The sequence below is a fragment of the Antechinus flavipes genome, chromosome 1 (assembly GCF_016432865.1).
Source record: "Antechinus flavipes isolate AdamAnt ecotype Samford, QLD, Australia chromosome 1, AdamAnt_v2, whole genome shotgun sequence".
NCBI classification, from domain to species: Eukaryota; Metazoa; Chordata; class Mammalia; order Dasyuromorphia; family Dasyuridae; genus Antechinus; species Antechinus flavipes.
In genome coordinates this window covers 80,174,479-80,189,614 of record NC_067398.1, presented here as the reverse complement: position 1 = coordinate 80,189,614, position 15,136 = coordinate 80,174,479, and the positions used below count along the sequence as shown (strand labels likewise).

General features: G+C 36.7%; 1 protein-coding gene across 1 annotated transcript in view; it reads right to left on the bottom strand.

Annotated features, from left to right (window-relative positions):
* Positions 1 to 7,755: 7,755 nt before the first annotated feature.
* PBRM1 (polybromo 1) overlaps positions 7,756 to 15,136 on the bottom strand; it is a 125,346-nt gene continuing 117,965 nt past the window's right edge. The window contains exons 28-31 of the mRNA XM_051985010.1: positions 13,877 to 14,032; positions 10,178 to 10,248; positions 9,824 to 10,040; positions 7,756 to 8,142 (exon numbers count right to left, since the gene is read on the bottom strand). Of these exons, the coding sequence (XP_051840970.1) occupies positions 7,970 to 8,142; positions 9,824 to 10,040; positions 10,178 to 10,248; positions 13,877 to 14,032 (617 nt within the window). The 3' untranslated portion in view covers positions 7,756 to 7,969. The remainder of the gene's footprint in view (positions 8,143 to 9,823; positions 10,041 to 10,177; positions 10,249 to 13,876; positions 14,033 to 15,136) is intronic.

Here is a 15,136-nt window from a genome sequence, read left to right as displayed (position 1 = left end):
TTGAGGTTCTTATGTTGCCTACTTCCCCATTCTTTTATTCTCACACACTCCAATTGGGAGGAAAAGCAAGTTCCAAATCCTTCTTGTTCCTTTCTTATACTATGCTATTTTAACTCTTCCCTCTTAAAACTCTCAGAACTAAAACAATACATTCCTATTGTGTTAAAACAACAACAAAAACCCAACTCCATTAATGAAAACATTAAGGATCTGAAGGAATACTTGCTTCTTTTCAACCTATTAGAATCTTAAGATTACATCTTGTTCAGCTCTCCAATTGCTCAAATAACTATTTCTAAGGTTTTCTAGATTCTTATGTATAATTCAGTGTTCTTGCTTGGCTCTGATCTAATCATCAAAAATGTTTGAGAGTACTCTGTTCCATTCAAAGTCTACCTTTTTTCTTTGTAGGATTGTATTTCATTATGAAGATATTCTTGCTCATATGCTTATCTTTTTCCTTTTTGAAATAGCTTATCTAAAGATTTCCTTTCACTTTTAGTATAAAAGCTGCCAGGTCTTGTATGTGTATTGTGGTTCATGAAGTATCTTTTTCTGTGTTCCCTTCAACTTTCCTAGGATGCTGGAATTTGGACTAATTTTAAGCTGACATTCCTAGGCTTTTAACTTTTTTTTTTTTTAAACAAATGATCAAATTTATCTTCACTTTACTTTTTAGTTCTGATAATCTGGGCAGATTTCATTTATGACTTGAAATATAGCATCCAGACTTTTTTGGAGAGGAATGTGTAAATACTGGCATTCATGGAGTCTAATGATTGTTAAAATATCTCTTTGATGCTGTTTTACAGGACAGTTGCTTCTGTTATCAGGTTTCTCACATTTTCTTCGATTTTTCCATCTCTTGATTCTGTTTTAATATTTCTTACTGTTTCATGGAGTTAATGATTCATTGGTCTATTCTACTTTTTATAGGGAGTTGATTATTTGATTTACAGCTTTCTCTTCTAAACTACTTGTTCTTCCAATTCTGTCCTTATAAGAGCTTTCATTTTTATTTTTTGCTTCATTTCTTCTAGATATACATGCAATCTTTGTGGAAATTTTTTTCCTTTGAGACTCGGCTTGCAACTATTTGTGGAGTTAGGTACTTCTTTTGGAAGAATCACCAGAATTTCGATAAATCTTGATATTAGTCTGTCTTCTTTGGTATACTTCTCTCTCCAGCTTTAGTTACCAACCTGAGACTGTGTTTCAGGGTCAAGGTCTGCCTTCAATCTACTTTTGGATGTAGTAGTTAGTACGAGGTTACCTGGATTCCCATCTTCCCAGGCTTATTGGGCCTTTCTGGGTCTTGGATCTTTAAAATCCTTTCTGGCATCTCAGGACAGGGTACGAGGGACCTGGTTGAGAAGTGCTTGAACTATTCATGGCTGTTCTGTAAGGCTTACAAAGAAAGCTGGGCAGCTTGCTTAAGTTCAGGCAACCAAGGTGGTCACAAGTTATATGTACACCCATGCTTTTCATTCCCTCCTATCTTTTCCAACAGATTTCTCCTGTCATTTCCTTTCACTAAATTCAGTCTCTTTATCTACTGGCTCCTTCCCTGCTACACACACACACACACACACACACACACACACACACACACACACACACACACACACCCTCCTATCATTAAAAAAATAAAAAACCTCCTCCCTTAATATAATTGTCTCAACTAGGTATCGTATTATACTTCTTCCTTTCTTGGACTTTGAGAAGGCAGTCTACACCATTTACCTCCATCTCTTTTTTTCTCACTTTTATGGTTTTAAACCTTTGCACTGTGGCAAATGATTTCATCATTCAGATCAAATCATTCTTCTCAGTATTCTCTTAACTTTGAAATTTAATAATCTTTTCTCAGTCCTTATCCTCTGACAGCATGTGACTGACACTAACCAATATATGAGAAAACTTTTTCCTCTAATTTTTAGCGACACTTTCTTGATTCTTTTCTAGAACTGTAAGTTTCTTTCAGGGCTCTTGGTGACCCACTTAACTCCCTTTAGTTCAAGTAGCATATCTAAGTGGGTGATTCCCCTGGCCCCATTCTTTCTCCTAGACTCCAGTTCTGAACTACTCATGGCCCTCTGGACATCCAAAAGATCCTAACTGGATCTTTTACCTTGGCTTTTCCAAACTTCAGCACCTTGGCTCCCTCCAAGACTAAACTTCAATCCCAACTTATTCAGGAGCATCAGTCTTCCCTTCCGAGACTGCCTTCTGTGTCTGTTTTGTATGTACTGTATTATTTATGTATGGTCTCCTTCTTTAATAACATGAACTCCTGAGAGAAAGGACCATTTTTGCTTCCTTATAAAATTCCCACAATTTAGCCCTGTACCTGGCCCACAGTAAATTTAACAAATGCTTACTGATCAACCACCAAAGCACTTTCACTTTCCTTATCTTGCACTGCCAAACCAGTAGGGTAGTTGTGGAGAGAGTACTTTATAAATTCAAAAGCATTACACACCTACAGTTGCTGGAGAGTTCTTTGATGCCCTCCCAATTCTCCCTTACCTTCTCCAAATCCCTGCCTTTCTATTTCCATTCTAGTCCAAGCCTTCATCACTTTTCACCTGGGCTTCCTTCTTCTCGTTGGTTATAATGGTGGCTTCCCCTTAGTCTATGAACATGTTTAAGTCTCTGAGTCTAAAAATTAAAAAAAAAAAAATGTCCACATCACTTGTTTTTGAGCTATTACCTAATGAGTAAAATTTAGTTTATGTGATCTGGCTTCAACACACCTTTCTTGGCTTATCTCAAACTGCTTCATGTTAATGAATTTCAAACTGGATGTCCCATTTTTATGTTGCCATTCCCATCTCTCTTTGTTCATCATCCCTAAGACCTGGACCATTCTCAGACACTGCTCCTCCCTCATTGACTTGTTAAAATCTCTTCTTGTGAACCCCAACTCTGGAGCCACTTTCTTCATAAAATTTTCTGATTCCCACCTGCTGGAAGTGATTTCTCAGGGCATTTTGTTCAGACCTCTCCTTTGCATTTATTACATTATATCTTGTATTATAATAGGGCAGAGAATGTTTTATTTCAGCCAGTTAGCCAAGCCCCAGAGCAAGATAGAGATCTCAACAAGGGTTTGTTGGATGGAATGGAATCTATCTAACCTGCAACAGGGATCAGCTATGAAATAAAAAAGACTATCTCAGTGCCAATCTGTGATTGTATAGAACAAAAAAGTTGGGATAAGATGCAATTTTCTCTTAAGTGTTTTATCATTATACATCGTATCATTCTCCAGTTTATTTAGTTACAATGAAGCTTATATTATAAACATGAAGTCTCTGAAACAGGATAATAATATCTTTAAAACACCACTACCTTAAGGCATCAGAGCAGATTGCTGAAGTGTGCTACATGGCCTGCAATACCAAGTGAGCCCCAATTAGTAGTAACATAAAAGCACATTTCTGGTCTTTGTTTTTTCTGTGTAGATGTCTGTCTCCTTTCACAGTAAAAACATTGAATGAGACAGACACCTGATTAAAAGGTAAGCAGTATCACAGTACGCATTAAAGAATAAAAAATATTATCATGAAAGGCAACGTGGTCGAGTAGATAAAAGAACCCAGGCCTTAAAATGAGGAAGACTCACTCATATACATAATGATTATCTGGAACAAGTCATACTTTCTTATATTCCAGACGACTTGCTAAGGAAGGTACAGAAGTGTCCTTGATCTTCATTGGTAGAGGGAACTTTCATTTGGGGAATTCCCTATATAGTTATAGGTCTTGCCCAAATAGCAGCAAAAAATGATTAGCAATGAATGTCTTTTGCTGTTAATGGATCACTGATTCATAGGTTTCACCTACTCTAATCCTCTCATTTTACAGATATGCAAAGTGAGGTTCAGATCAATTGACTTGATTATCTTTATGCAGGGTATTAATAGACAGTTTTCTGAATCTAAATCTAATACTCTCAGTATGACATGGTACTACCTAAAAATCTCAATGGAATAGAAAATGTGCAAGGTCAGATCCCCATCCCCAATATCTGAAATGTCTGGCAATCCTCTAAAAGTGGCCATTTTATTTCATCTTTTTGCTTATGGCAAAGATGATCTATTTTAACCTGTTTCTACAGGAAAGAATCCTACCATTTTCTCTAGTAACTCATTTTCATGGCTAGATGTTTTATTAACCTAAAACCTTTGTACTATAATTTAATCCCGTTTCTCTTCCTTCCTGATGATGATGATGGTTATCACCCTGTACATATTTAAAAGATTATTACATTTTCACCAAAGTAATTCCTTCATGTGAACCCATCCAAGTTTCTCCAAGAAGACTGACTTTTTATTCTTATTAGCTCAGTAGCATTCACATTAATTTTCGCAACAAGGTTGCAACTTTTTTTAGGGGAAGAGGGGTCAAGAAAACTTATTTCCCCATTGTTTACTTGTGACATTTCCCAATCAAGAGTAAATTATGTGGTTTCTCTGTTTTCATGGTGCATTTCTTCCAGAGACTGGGGGTACATGAAAAGGTAGTTCCAAACATTTAACTGCTCATTATATTTAATAGTTTCTAAAGCCTCCAACTTTGTTTTTTTTGAATATAAAGGAAATCACATGGACTTTGCAAAGTGATATGAAAAGCAAGAATTTGTTGAATTATTACCAATACTAACAAACAGTTTGCTTCAAAAAAGTGCTGACATCTTACACACAAATGTATATTAGATATACCAAGGCCACATGTTCTCATCTATATTTGAATGGTGGACTTCACCTGCTGAAGCACAATTTTTTATGGATACCATGCTCTCCTCACCCCAGAAGGGATTAAAGCTTCTAATCAGCTTTGAATCCCAATTTCTCCTGGGGCTTACCATTTTGCACTATCATCTTGCAGGCCCCTGTCCGCCTACTCCCGCAGCACATAGCCACGAGGGGGTCAGGTCTTCTAAGCCCAGCGTCAGTGTGCAGCCTCAGGAGGTCGGCGAGGGCCTTCTCTCCACAAGCAATGTTCTTTTGCTGGATCACAGGCATTCCTGATGTACAAGTCTTCTTTTTAAACAAAGATTTATCAGAGTCTTTATATGGTCACATTTTTCAGGTACCACACATTCCTGAAACTAAATGCTGTCAACAAAATCTTAATGGAACCATCAAACCTGATTAATCTAAATCACTTTGCAAACTCCATTTTTATTTGGATTAAAAAGCTTCAGATGAACAAAATGATGGTACATACATATTATAAGACTGGTTACCACTTTCAACTCTTTTGATACAGAGGTAAGATTAACCAACCATGACTTAACCAGGTCTGAATATGTTTAAGCTGAAGAGTCACCAATACTAATTTTGCACAGAATATATATTTTTTTCTCTTGAAGGGGAAGAGGGGTGTGTGTGTGTGTGTGTGTGTGTGTGTGTGTGTGTGTGTGTGTGTGTGTTTTGTGTGAGAGAAAAATGCAATTAATGGCTTTCAACCAGTTGACTGAAAATACATACACTATTTTAATCTAAATTCTTACTTTGCATATAAACCCAATTTTCTCCCATACATACTTGCAATTTAAAAATATTACAATGCTGTTTAGGCCAACATATTTTTCCACAGCCATACAAACCAGAGGTTCTAAAAACCACAGGAAAAATGTGTGGTTATTTTATTATTATTTTTTAATCACTTGAATTAGAAAAAAAATTTTTTTTGGTTAGGTATGAAATTCTAGACTGCAGACCTCAAATCCTATCTCCTAAATTTTTACTGACATTCTCCACAGAAATACACAGAAAGACATGATTCTAAAATAAATACACAGTTAAAACAAAACAAAACAAACAAACTTGATTGGGCCCACAAGTAGCCTTGATGGCACTGCTCTGCATGACCTTAAAGGACACCCAGGATTGATTTGGTTAGTTCTTACAGTGATAGTGAAGCTGGTAACAGGGTTGAAAAAGGAAGTGTTCCCAGCTCCAAGTGCCTTAGATAACAGCGACCATTTCATTTGCTGCAATAAAAGTGTTTTTAACAGACTCCCAAAAGAAGTCTTATCTAGGCCTCAAATAAAATAAAGTAAAACAAACCTTAAAAATAAATAAATAACTTAACTAAAATTAATTCCAGGCTCTTTGGTGTAATTTTGTTAATGTCTACAAATAAAAGAATCTGATTTTAATATACAGTCCATGATGGTGGTTGGATGGCTCAGATAAACAAAGAACTAGGACATATTCATTATCTGATTCAGTTCAATGTCTTAATCTTTGTGGTGAAAACAGCAAAAATTCTAGTCACCGAGATGTACTCTAACAAGACAGTAACATACATTAAAAAAAAAAGTGTTTGAAATTACTTTTAGAAATACTTGATGAAGATTTAGATCCAGTGGTTGACTACGGCAGTTATGACGGCCTACTGTACTTAAGTATATATAGAGACAAAAGAGTTTTCTCTGCTCTACACTCATGATTTAATAAGAATGGCATTTAGACATTGGGATAACTAATGCCTACTAGGAAAAAAAAAAACAGGAGTTCTTCTGGGGTTATGATATGATAAAACCACTCTCAAAAACACAAATACCCCCCTCCCCCAAAGTAATGTGATGTAGTCTATAGCAGCATGTGAAAGCTTTGTTGAGCTGCCTGGTTATTTTCCTGGATAGATGCTCTAAAGATAAGCTGCCACCTGAAGAATGTTTACTATAAGGTTAGACAGGGAATGAAGTATTTCTAAACTAATATGTATGGGATCTGTGTGGCCTTTTCAGAAAGCATTTTCTTAAATAGTGATTTTTCCCCCCCCAGCTCTAAATGCACTTATTACCCCCTGAAATTCAAAAATTTAAGCTAATATTAAAAATATTTCTGAAACAGAAAAGTTGCAGCTCATAAGTTTTTGGCTGAAACTGTGTAGCAAGTCCTAAGTGGTAGAAAGTTACAACCTTGAAACTTGGGAGAAAAGAAAAATGCCACGCATAGGAATGAAAAATGGGAAAAAAAAAAAAAAGGATTGTAAATGATTCTCATAATTTCATTTTCAGTGTAGGTATCAACTTTTACACACTGCTGTATTTTTTTTTTTTAAAGCAAGGGTTATGTTTTAAAAATCACCTCCATCTACCATAATACTCCAGTGTGAACGTAAATGCTTTTTAATATATGGATTCAAAAACTTCATGAGATCTAACAGAACATGTGGAGTCAAACTGTGAATTCTTTTTAAACAGTTGAAAATGTTCTATTCATCCACCTATAAAGACTCGACAAGATTATGCATGTCTTTGTATAGGTCAATTACTACCCAGACATTTAATGAAGCACAAGAAAATGTGCTTGTGGTAGTGGACTGATCTAGGGCAGAGGTGCAAGCTTCCGAAGAGTACCCAGCTCCCCACTGGGTAGCTACTGATTTGATCAAAGCCTTTACAAATCTGCTGAATCTCCAATATTTTTTCTTGAGAAAGCATTTTAATTCACCTGTAAGCAATGGTTGCTGCTGGAAGTGCCTTAAAACACGCAGGCACGTGAACAGACATATTTTTCTACAATGTAAACTAGGACTAACTTCACATTTCATTGTCATTTTAAACTAATTTGTAAACAGTTGTTTTTTCATGGTTTTTTTTTTTTTTTGGTCTGTTTTTGTTTTATAAAAAAACCCCCAATGGTATCAGATCCATGGCAACAAGTAAAAAGATAACTCCATGTCTACACATACAACCAAATATGAAACTGGCTTTCAAACAAAGGAAACATATGCAAAAAAATCTTTGTGTATTTGATAAAGTCAACTTAATATAACAAAAACAAATTGAAATATGCTTATTAAAAGTGTCCTTATATAAAAATGGTCTTGCAATGTACAATAAAATGCAATAAAAATTATTGTTTTGTTATCCCCCCAGTAACTAAAACAGCTATTGTTCCACAAAACTCTTTTATGTTTGTATCAAAGAAAGTAATTTATGCGATTAAACATTTTCTATGTTGTATGCTTGGCGAATGTTAAGGGTATCTCGAAGCATCAAATCACGAAGGCGCCAGAGGGCATCTGCCATGGTAGTGTGGGCCCCTTTACTTTTCAGCCAGTGTGAAGGAAGCCGGCTTTCTTGTTCTTTTGATAGATGAACATCTCGTCTTCGGGCTGAGAAGTAAAACAGAGTGATCACCTAACCCCGGCTTTCATTTTCTTAAGGTTTACTACATTTATTAAGGTAGGAAACACAGTCCATGAAATTTAACTGTAGATTATTTCCAAACACATTTCCCATGTCATTTTATGGTAAATTTATTAAAATTCCCACCTGCACCATTTGGTAGTATTGTGACCATAGGCAAATTATAACCTTTGAGTTTCAGGGGCCTCACATATAAAATGAGGGAAAAATCTACTCAACTTTTCCTCAAAACTTGGTAAGGAAGGAAGGATTAGCACATTTTTCTTGACTTAAGTCCACATTTTGGTAGCAATTTAAAGTTGATAAAAAACATTTTTTCTTCATTGTTCTAAAAAATAGGTATATCAAGTTATTATTTTATTCAGATAATTAAACTAAGGCGTAGAAAGGTTAACTAACTTATGCCAGATCACACAGCTAGTAAATCTTGGAGGTGGAAATCAAAAGCCAGGTCTCATCACCGAGTCCAACACTCTTTTCCACTGCAATCCTTTCACTGCCAATCAAAACTCACTTTAGAATGTTGGGAAAACACTTCATAATCTTCGAAGTGCTATGATTCTCATTAATAACAAAAACCAATGTGCTTTAATGGAATTCTGCATTATTTAACTAAAAAGATAACCAAAAGTCATTTTTACTTAAAAAACAAAGGGCTGAACACTAAATGATGTTGATAATCTGATTTTCTGTAGCAATTGCCAATTTGACATTTCAAATTTATGGTGATGTTCCATTACAAGAGAGTATAAGTTCCTTGAGGGTAAGCATTGTATTTTCACTTTGCCTCTGTACATCCAGTACTAATTATAGAGTGCCTGAACATCGTAAGAAAGCCCTAATTGCTTGTTTGACTGGAATGGGCTTAAAAAACAAACAAACAAAAAACTTTAAATCTTTGGGGAATGCAGGAAAAAATTCTAATCAATTTTTCCTCGAAACCCGGGAAGAGGGGCAGCTAGTTGGTGCAATGGATGGAGCACCAGCACCAGTCTCAAGACACTTACCACTTCCTAGCTGTGTGACCCTGAGCAAGTCACTTAACCCCAATTGCCTCAGCCAAAAAAAAAAAAAAAAAAAAAAAAAGAAAAAGAAGAGAAAAGAAAAGAAAAAGAAACTTGGGAAGAAAGCGAAGGATTAGCACAATTTCCTTGATTTAAGCTTCCTGAGTTTCCACCATAGATTAGGTTAATGCTTATATAGTATGGCCAGTGACTCCTGAAAATACATAAATATCATTCAATCAAAATACATTGCTTTTAGAGGTTAATAAGATTTCCAAGTTTTAGCAAAATTAATTTTTATGCCTAAGCAGATAAACTTAGAATTTAATGAAAACAGAACAGTCAGATTCAATTCAAAATACAACACTAAAGTCTGCCAGAGATTTGATTTCCAGTATGCTATGTAGTGTCTATCTCAGATCACTAAGTTCAAGGCCTGTGGTTAAAATGTTTTGGAATTTCTTTGTATTTTTCAGCAGCTAATAAGTGTTTAACTAAAAGTCATTGTATGAACAGCTGCCTCTCAAACTTCAACACCAAAATATAAACCAATGATACACGTGTCATACAAATTGCCTTGAAAATGAAAATGTCACATCCAAACAGGCACTGAATTTGCCTGGTATAGATACTCTGTTCTTACCTGCAAGGGTCTGGTCCCACTTGCTAATACTGTTTGATTCGGCGCTGAGCCCCTCAATGTATTTCAGGTAGGCCTCTGAGTGCAGAAGCCTCTGGGTCTTTGGTGGGGGAGAGACAAACATTGGTGTTGTAGGCTGCTGCATGACAGGCTGGCCTGCTGGATTCTGACCCGGATATGGAGGTGGTGCTTGTTGGCCTGGGGGCCCAAGAATTCCCATCTGAAATGGGATATGACCGAGAAATGAGGATGTTTGCCATCACACAGAAGAAGGTTCAGCACACAGGGCACAAAGGCATGCACACATTCAGACTGGCAGAACTTTGGACACCGAGAAGACCAAACTAAATGATTTACCTGTTGTCCATAAGGACTCCCTCCTGGCGCTGGAGGTCCTACAATGGGGGACACTCCTTGGCCCATCACACCTATATTTTAAAATGTAATTAACACAGTTAGAGGCTCGGATTACAATGACAGAAAAATCACTCTTTGATAAGAGATCATGTCATTTATGCCACGAGTCCCTGTGTCTTTTTGTCTTTATGACTGTGTCCATAATACACTCAATAGAGTTTTGTTTATATTTGAGGGATAGGAACTAGAGTTTTGTTTACATTTGAGGGATAGGAACTAGACCTGTTATTTCATATAGAGAACTCCTTGTGAGGGAATGCTATAGATCTGGAATTAGATGAGCACTTTTCTTTTTCCTTGAGTGCAGCTCTTTCCAAAGAGCACCAGTCTGGGAGTCAAAAGGACTCCAGTTCAAATCTGGCCTCAGACACTTACTAGCTGTGTGACTCTGGGCAGGTCCCTTAACTCCATTAAAAAAAAGTCTCTTAGTTGCCCCAAACACAGAGAGGTGAAGGGTCTTGCCCAGGATCACCAATTAGTATGTGTCAAAGATGGGCTTGGCCCTCAAAGCTACTGTTTTAACGAATAGAAATAGTGACCTAACATGAGCTTACTCAATTAATTTATCCTCTAATCCTTAATGAATGCTTAAAACTTTTACAAATCCTCAGTTCTCCCCTCCCCTCTTCACAATGAGCTATGGCCTGAGTAAACCTTTATGTCTAAGGTGCCTGTCTTCTGTTTGACAGCATGACCCTTGGATCTAGGGGCTTTTTTGATGCAGTAATGGGTGACATTGGCCTTAAACTCAAGAGGTATGTAAAATATTAGAAGAGAAAGGAAATTATTATATGGATTTTTAAGTGCAAAGTTAAAAGTGCTACAAATATACAAAGTCATAACATCACAATTAATTGTTATTCAGCAGGGCATCCCAGTGCAATATACAAAATATACCACAAGATGAAAACGTTGGCTTTGCACCTCCCACATTTGTGCTGTTACCAGGCATGAGACTAAAAGAAGGCTTATTTTTAATTGCTAAGACTTAATATTCAAAATTACAAAGTTACCAATAAAGGCAGACTTTTAGACTACTGATGTATTGTAATATCTTTCTATGACAGTAATCTATTTTTTAAGTTCCTCTGGTGACCTTTTTACAAGCAATTGTCTTACAGTTTCTTTTAATAATCTTGTAAAATCCAATTCAGTTCTTTAGACTTAACTCATGCACCTAATTCATTCACTAGCTTTTCTGATAAAATAAGAACTCAGTTCTTTAAAAAGCCAGAACCTTACTCTGTGAAAGCTCTCCCTTGCTTCTAGTTGGTGTTTTACCTTTGGTTCTAGATGAATTTGCTACATAGATGGTGTTTGGTGAGATCTTATTTCCCTGAACATTCCTATTCTGACTCATCCCATTTTATTTCGATTGCAGATGTTTCTATAGGGAGCTAGGGAGGGCAACTTTCCTGTTATGTTAGTGGCTAAATATTGTTTTCAAGTAGTATTTAGGGCTCTCTTTTTTGTTCTTTTGGGGCAAAAGAGAAAATGACTATGAACTGTCTGATTTGAGACGAGCAGCCATTACACTAATTGATGCTTATACGAATTGGCCAAGAACTCTGGCACAGAATATTTGAACTTCTACTGAATGTGGCACTGACTGTGCCACAGAAATGCTTTTTATAGGCTAATGCAAACCACTTTCTGCATTGTGTTTCCTTCTACCAGAGGTTCATTTTGCTGTTGCTAGCTAACAAGATAGTGACCAGAAAGAACATAAATTATCTCTGTAGCTCTTTTAATTTTGTTCTTATATATCATATCATTACTCTCACATTAAGCATAAGAAATGTGACTTACTATTCTGGACCTATATGAACATACCTACTTTTAAAAAATTTGTGACTGGGGGTATTGAGAAGAGTAAGAGATAGAGAAAACTTTACCACCCATCACAAAGGGCTGCTTGTGTAAGATGCTGGTGTTTTTCAGCTTCTTTTAGGATGTGGTAAGAATCTGGATAATTAATAGCAAGTAACTAACAAATCAATGAAGCAATTACAAAGTTTGATTAAAAAGTAATGACATCAATTCTTCAAGCTACATGTGAAAATGGATCTATCTCATAATTTCACACTGTGTTGTCACAGCTATACAGAAGTATTTCCCTAACTTACCCTAACCCTAGTCAATCCTTTTACAACAACATCCCTAAAGTACATTCCAGCATCCTTAAAAATAAAAAGGTTAACTCCACCCCGCCCCCCCCCCCCCCCCAACAGCTTCCAATAGTTCTTGGGGATTCTGCCTTCTCTCTAGACAGCAATTTTTTAGTATAAGAAAGGCCCCAGAAGTCAGTACATCTGCTTGTCCACATCACACAAATACTTATCTTCTTAGTACTGATGGAAGCTAAGTAGTTCTCCCTAAGACTCTCCTTGAAGGTATCTCATTTAACTTTCCTGAAGCCTCAGGGAAGCCTAACCTAAAGCGCTGTGTGTATGTGTTGTGTGTATGATGAACATAGGGCCTTACAGATAGTGGATATTTAATAAGATTTTGCTGTATTAACTAATCAGATTATTAACTGAGTTTATAGCTTATAACTATATAAAAGTGGGCTAACTTCACAGGGTAATAAACTCGAACTGCAATGGATCTCAGAAGCTCCCCTATCTTATGGATAAGGAAACTGAGGCAAAGATAGTTAAGTGACTTGTACAAAGTCATTGGAGGGAGGGGGGGATAAAGGGGGAAGAAGGGAAGGAAGGGAAGGGATTTGAGATCTGGTCATCTGTTAAAGGACCCAGTTGCTTCTGGATTCATTTGAAAGTCATAATTCCTAGAAGACAAGGTAACCAGATGGCCAGTCTTTCTCGGTCGGAAACCAATTTATATACTTTTTCTGTCACTTAATAGTTCCACAACAAATCCTTTGATTTTTTACAAATTCTCATAAAAAAGGTCATGCTGAATAAAACCATTTTGGTATCATGTTGCTACCTACAATGCTTATCGAATGGGTCAGCACACAAGGCAGAGTATTCAGTTTGCTGGAATTAACTGAGCTAAATGCAGCTGAGATTCATGACTTCCCTTCTCTTCATCCTTCAGTTTAAGAGTCAACCTGTTATAAAATGTCAATTGGAATTTCTGAGTAATGCTACTTTCTGATGATTTTCCCCAATTTCTTTTGACAACTGTTCCTTCACAATTCACTTAGAAGGAGCAGAAAAACTGGGAAAGGGAGACTGTTTTCTGTAGTTAATGAGATAGCTCCTGTTAGATAAGAACTGTCTCAGTAAAGGACTGCTATCAGAAAACACCAAATCCTTTCACAGAAATAAGGCTCTGAAGAATTTTGATAACTGAACAGTCTTTCCTAGGCCATAATCTGGCATTTTCAGCTCCTGGTAGGATCAAGTCAGCATTATAGGTTTTAGATTCACTTTTCCACTCAGCCTGCCTCTGCCAGGTCTTGTGCTGTGCTGCTCCTTTTAAATCAAATCTCTCTAGAGACATCCTCAATATCTGTAGCAACATAACACTGGTTCTCCTGATGATTTTACTAGCATCTTCCTCAATGGTGTATGAAGAAAAAGGGGCAGGCATTCCCCCAAATACCTGGCTACAGGAGGAAGATGAAAAAATGAAGATGAGATAATGAGTGAACGAGGATGATGTTCTTACCCGGTGGTGGGATGCCTGGGATGCCTGGCATACCTGGCGGAAGGTGGTGGGGTGGGGGCACCCCAGGGTGAAGTGGCTGCATGCTGCCCATGCTAACAATGCCATCAACTGGCCCCTGCAAAGGTGGCAGGACTGGCGGATAGCCACCTATCATGCCTTAAAGGACACAACAAATTTCAAACATGCATCAATAACATGCAACATGATCTAAATAATTAAAAACACCCCCCCCAAAAAAAACAACCACGTGCACTACTAATGAAAAGCATCTTTAGTACTGCATGATACAATAGCAATTAGTATCTTGCAATAATGAACAAAATAAAGTTATAAATATGAAATACACCTTTCTGGATGAATTAGTACTTAGTATATTATTATTATCTTTTGCTGTATGTTCATCCTTGGTGAAATACGCTGTATATTCTTAGTTAAATATTAATAAAAATTAATATTACCAGCCATACCAAGCTGTTTATACATCGCAATAAATTCTGCCAACTGCAATCCAGATTAAATGGCATAATATCAACTTCACTCAACTCTGCACACGCCTGCATGGTACTATCATGCATAAAAATGAGGGCCCAGTTACATGGTTACAAAGTGCCCTGTGTCATGAAGCACGGTTCTCTGTGGCATATATCAAGAGTCCTGCCCCAGAACAAGGTAAGGGTCAAGTCTCACACCAGAAAATTACATTAATTTTAACTCATAAGACCTAATAATAATGAATTGTTTACCATTAGACTTTAAATTGTGACAAATGAAATACAACAAAAACCCAAATTTAAGCCCCAGGTAGCTGAATGTCCAATAATGAAAGCTCTGGGAGTAGTGGCTGGTGATGGAGCACTCAGAGATAGATGGGGGAAAAGTTCCAAAAAGTAGAAATGACTCGAGTGCCATTTTCCAAATTTATACATGAACTCATCATTTCAACATTAATGGGGAACATTTTAAGTAAGGGAAGGGGCCTCTCAGAGTATTCCATTCCTTTAATCACAATACTCATCTTTGGATAAAGTATTTTCTGTTGGCTAGGAAAAATGTTAGTGAACAAAATATGAAAATATTTGGCAAGCAACAAGATGAGGAGAAGAAAATTTTCTCAAAATGGCAAGAACTCATAGGAAACTTTAAGATGTTGTTTAAAAAAAAAATGAACTTTTTTTTCAGATTGCCCAAATTTCTCTTTTCCAGTGATTAATACAATAACGATAATGATGGACTCCAGAGCATTCCCCCCACAGTACCCTT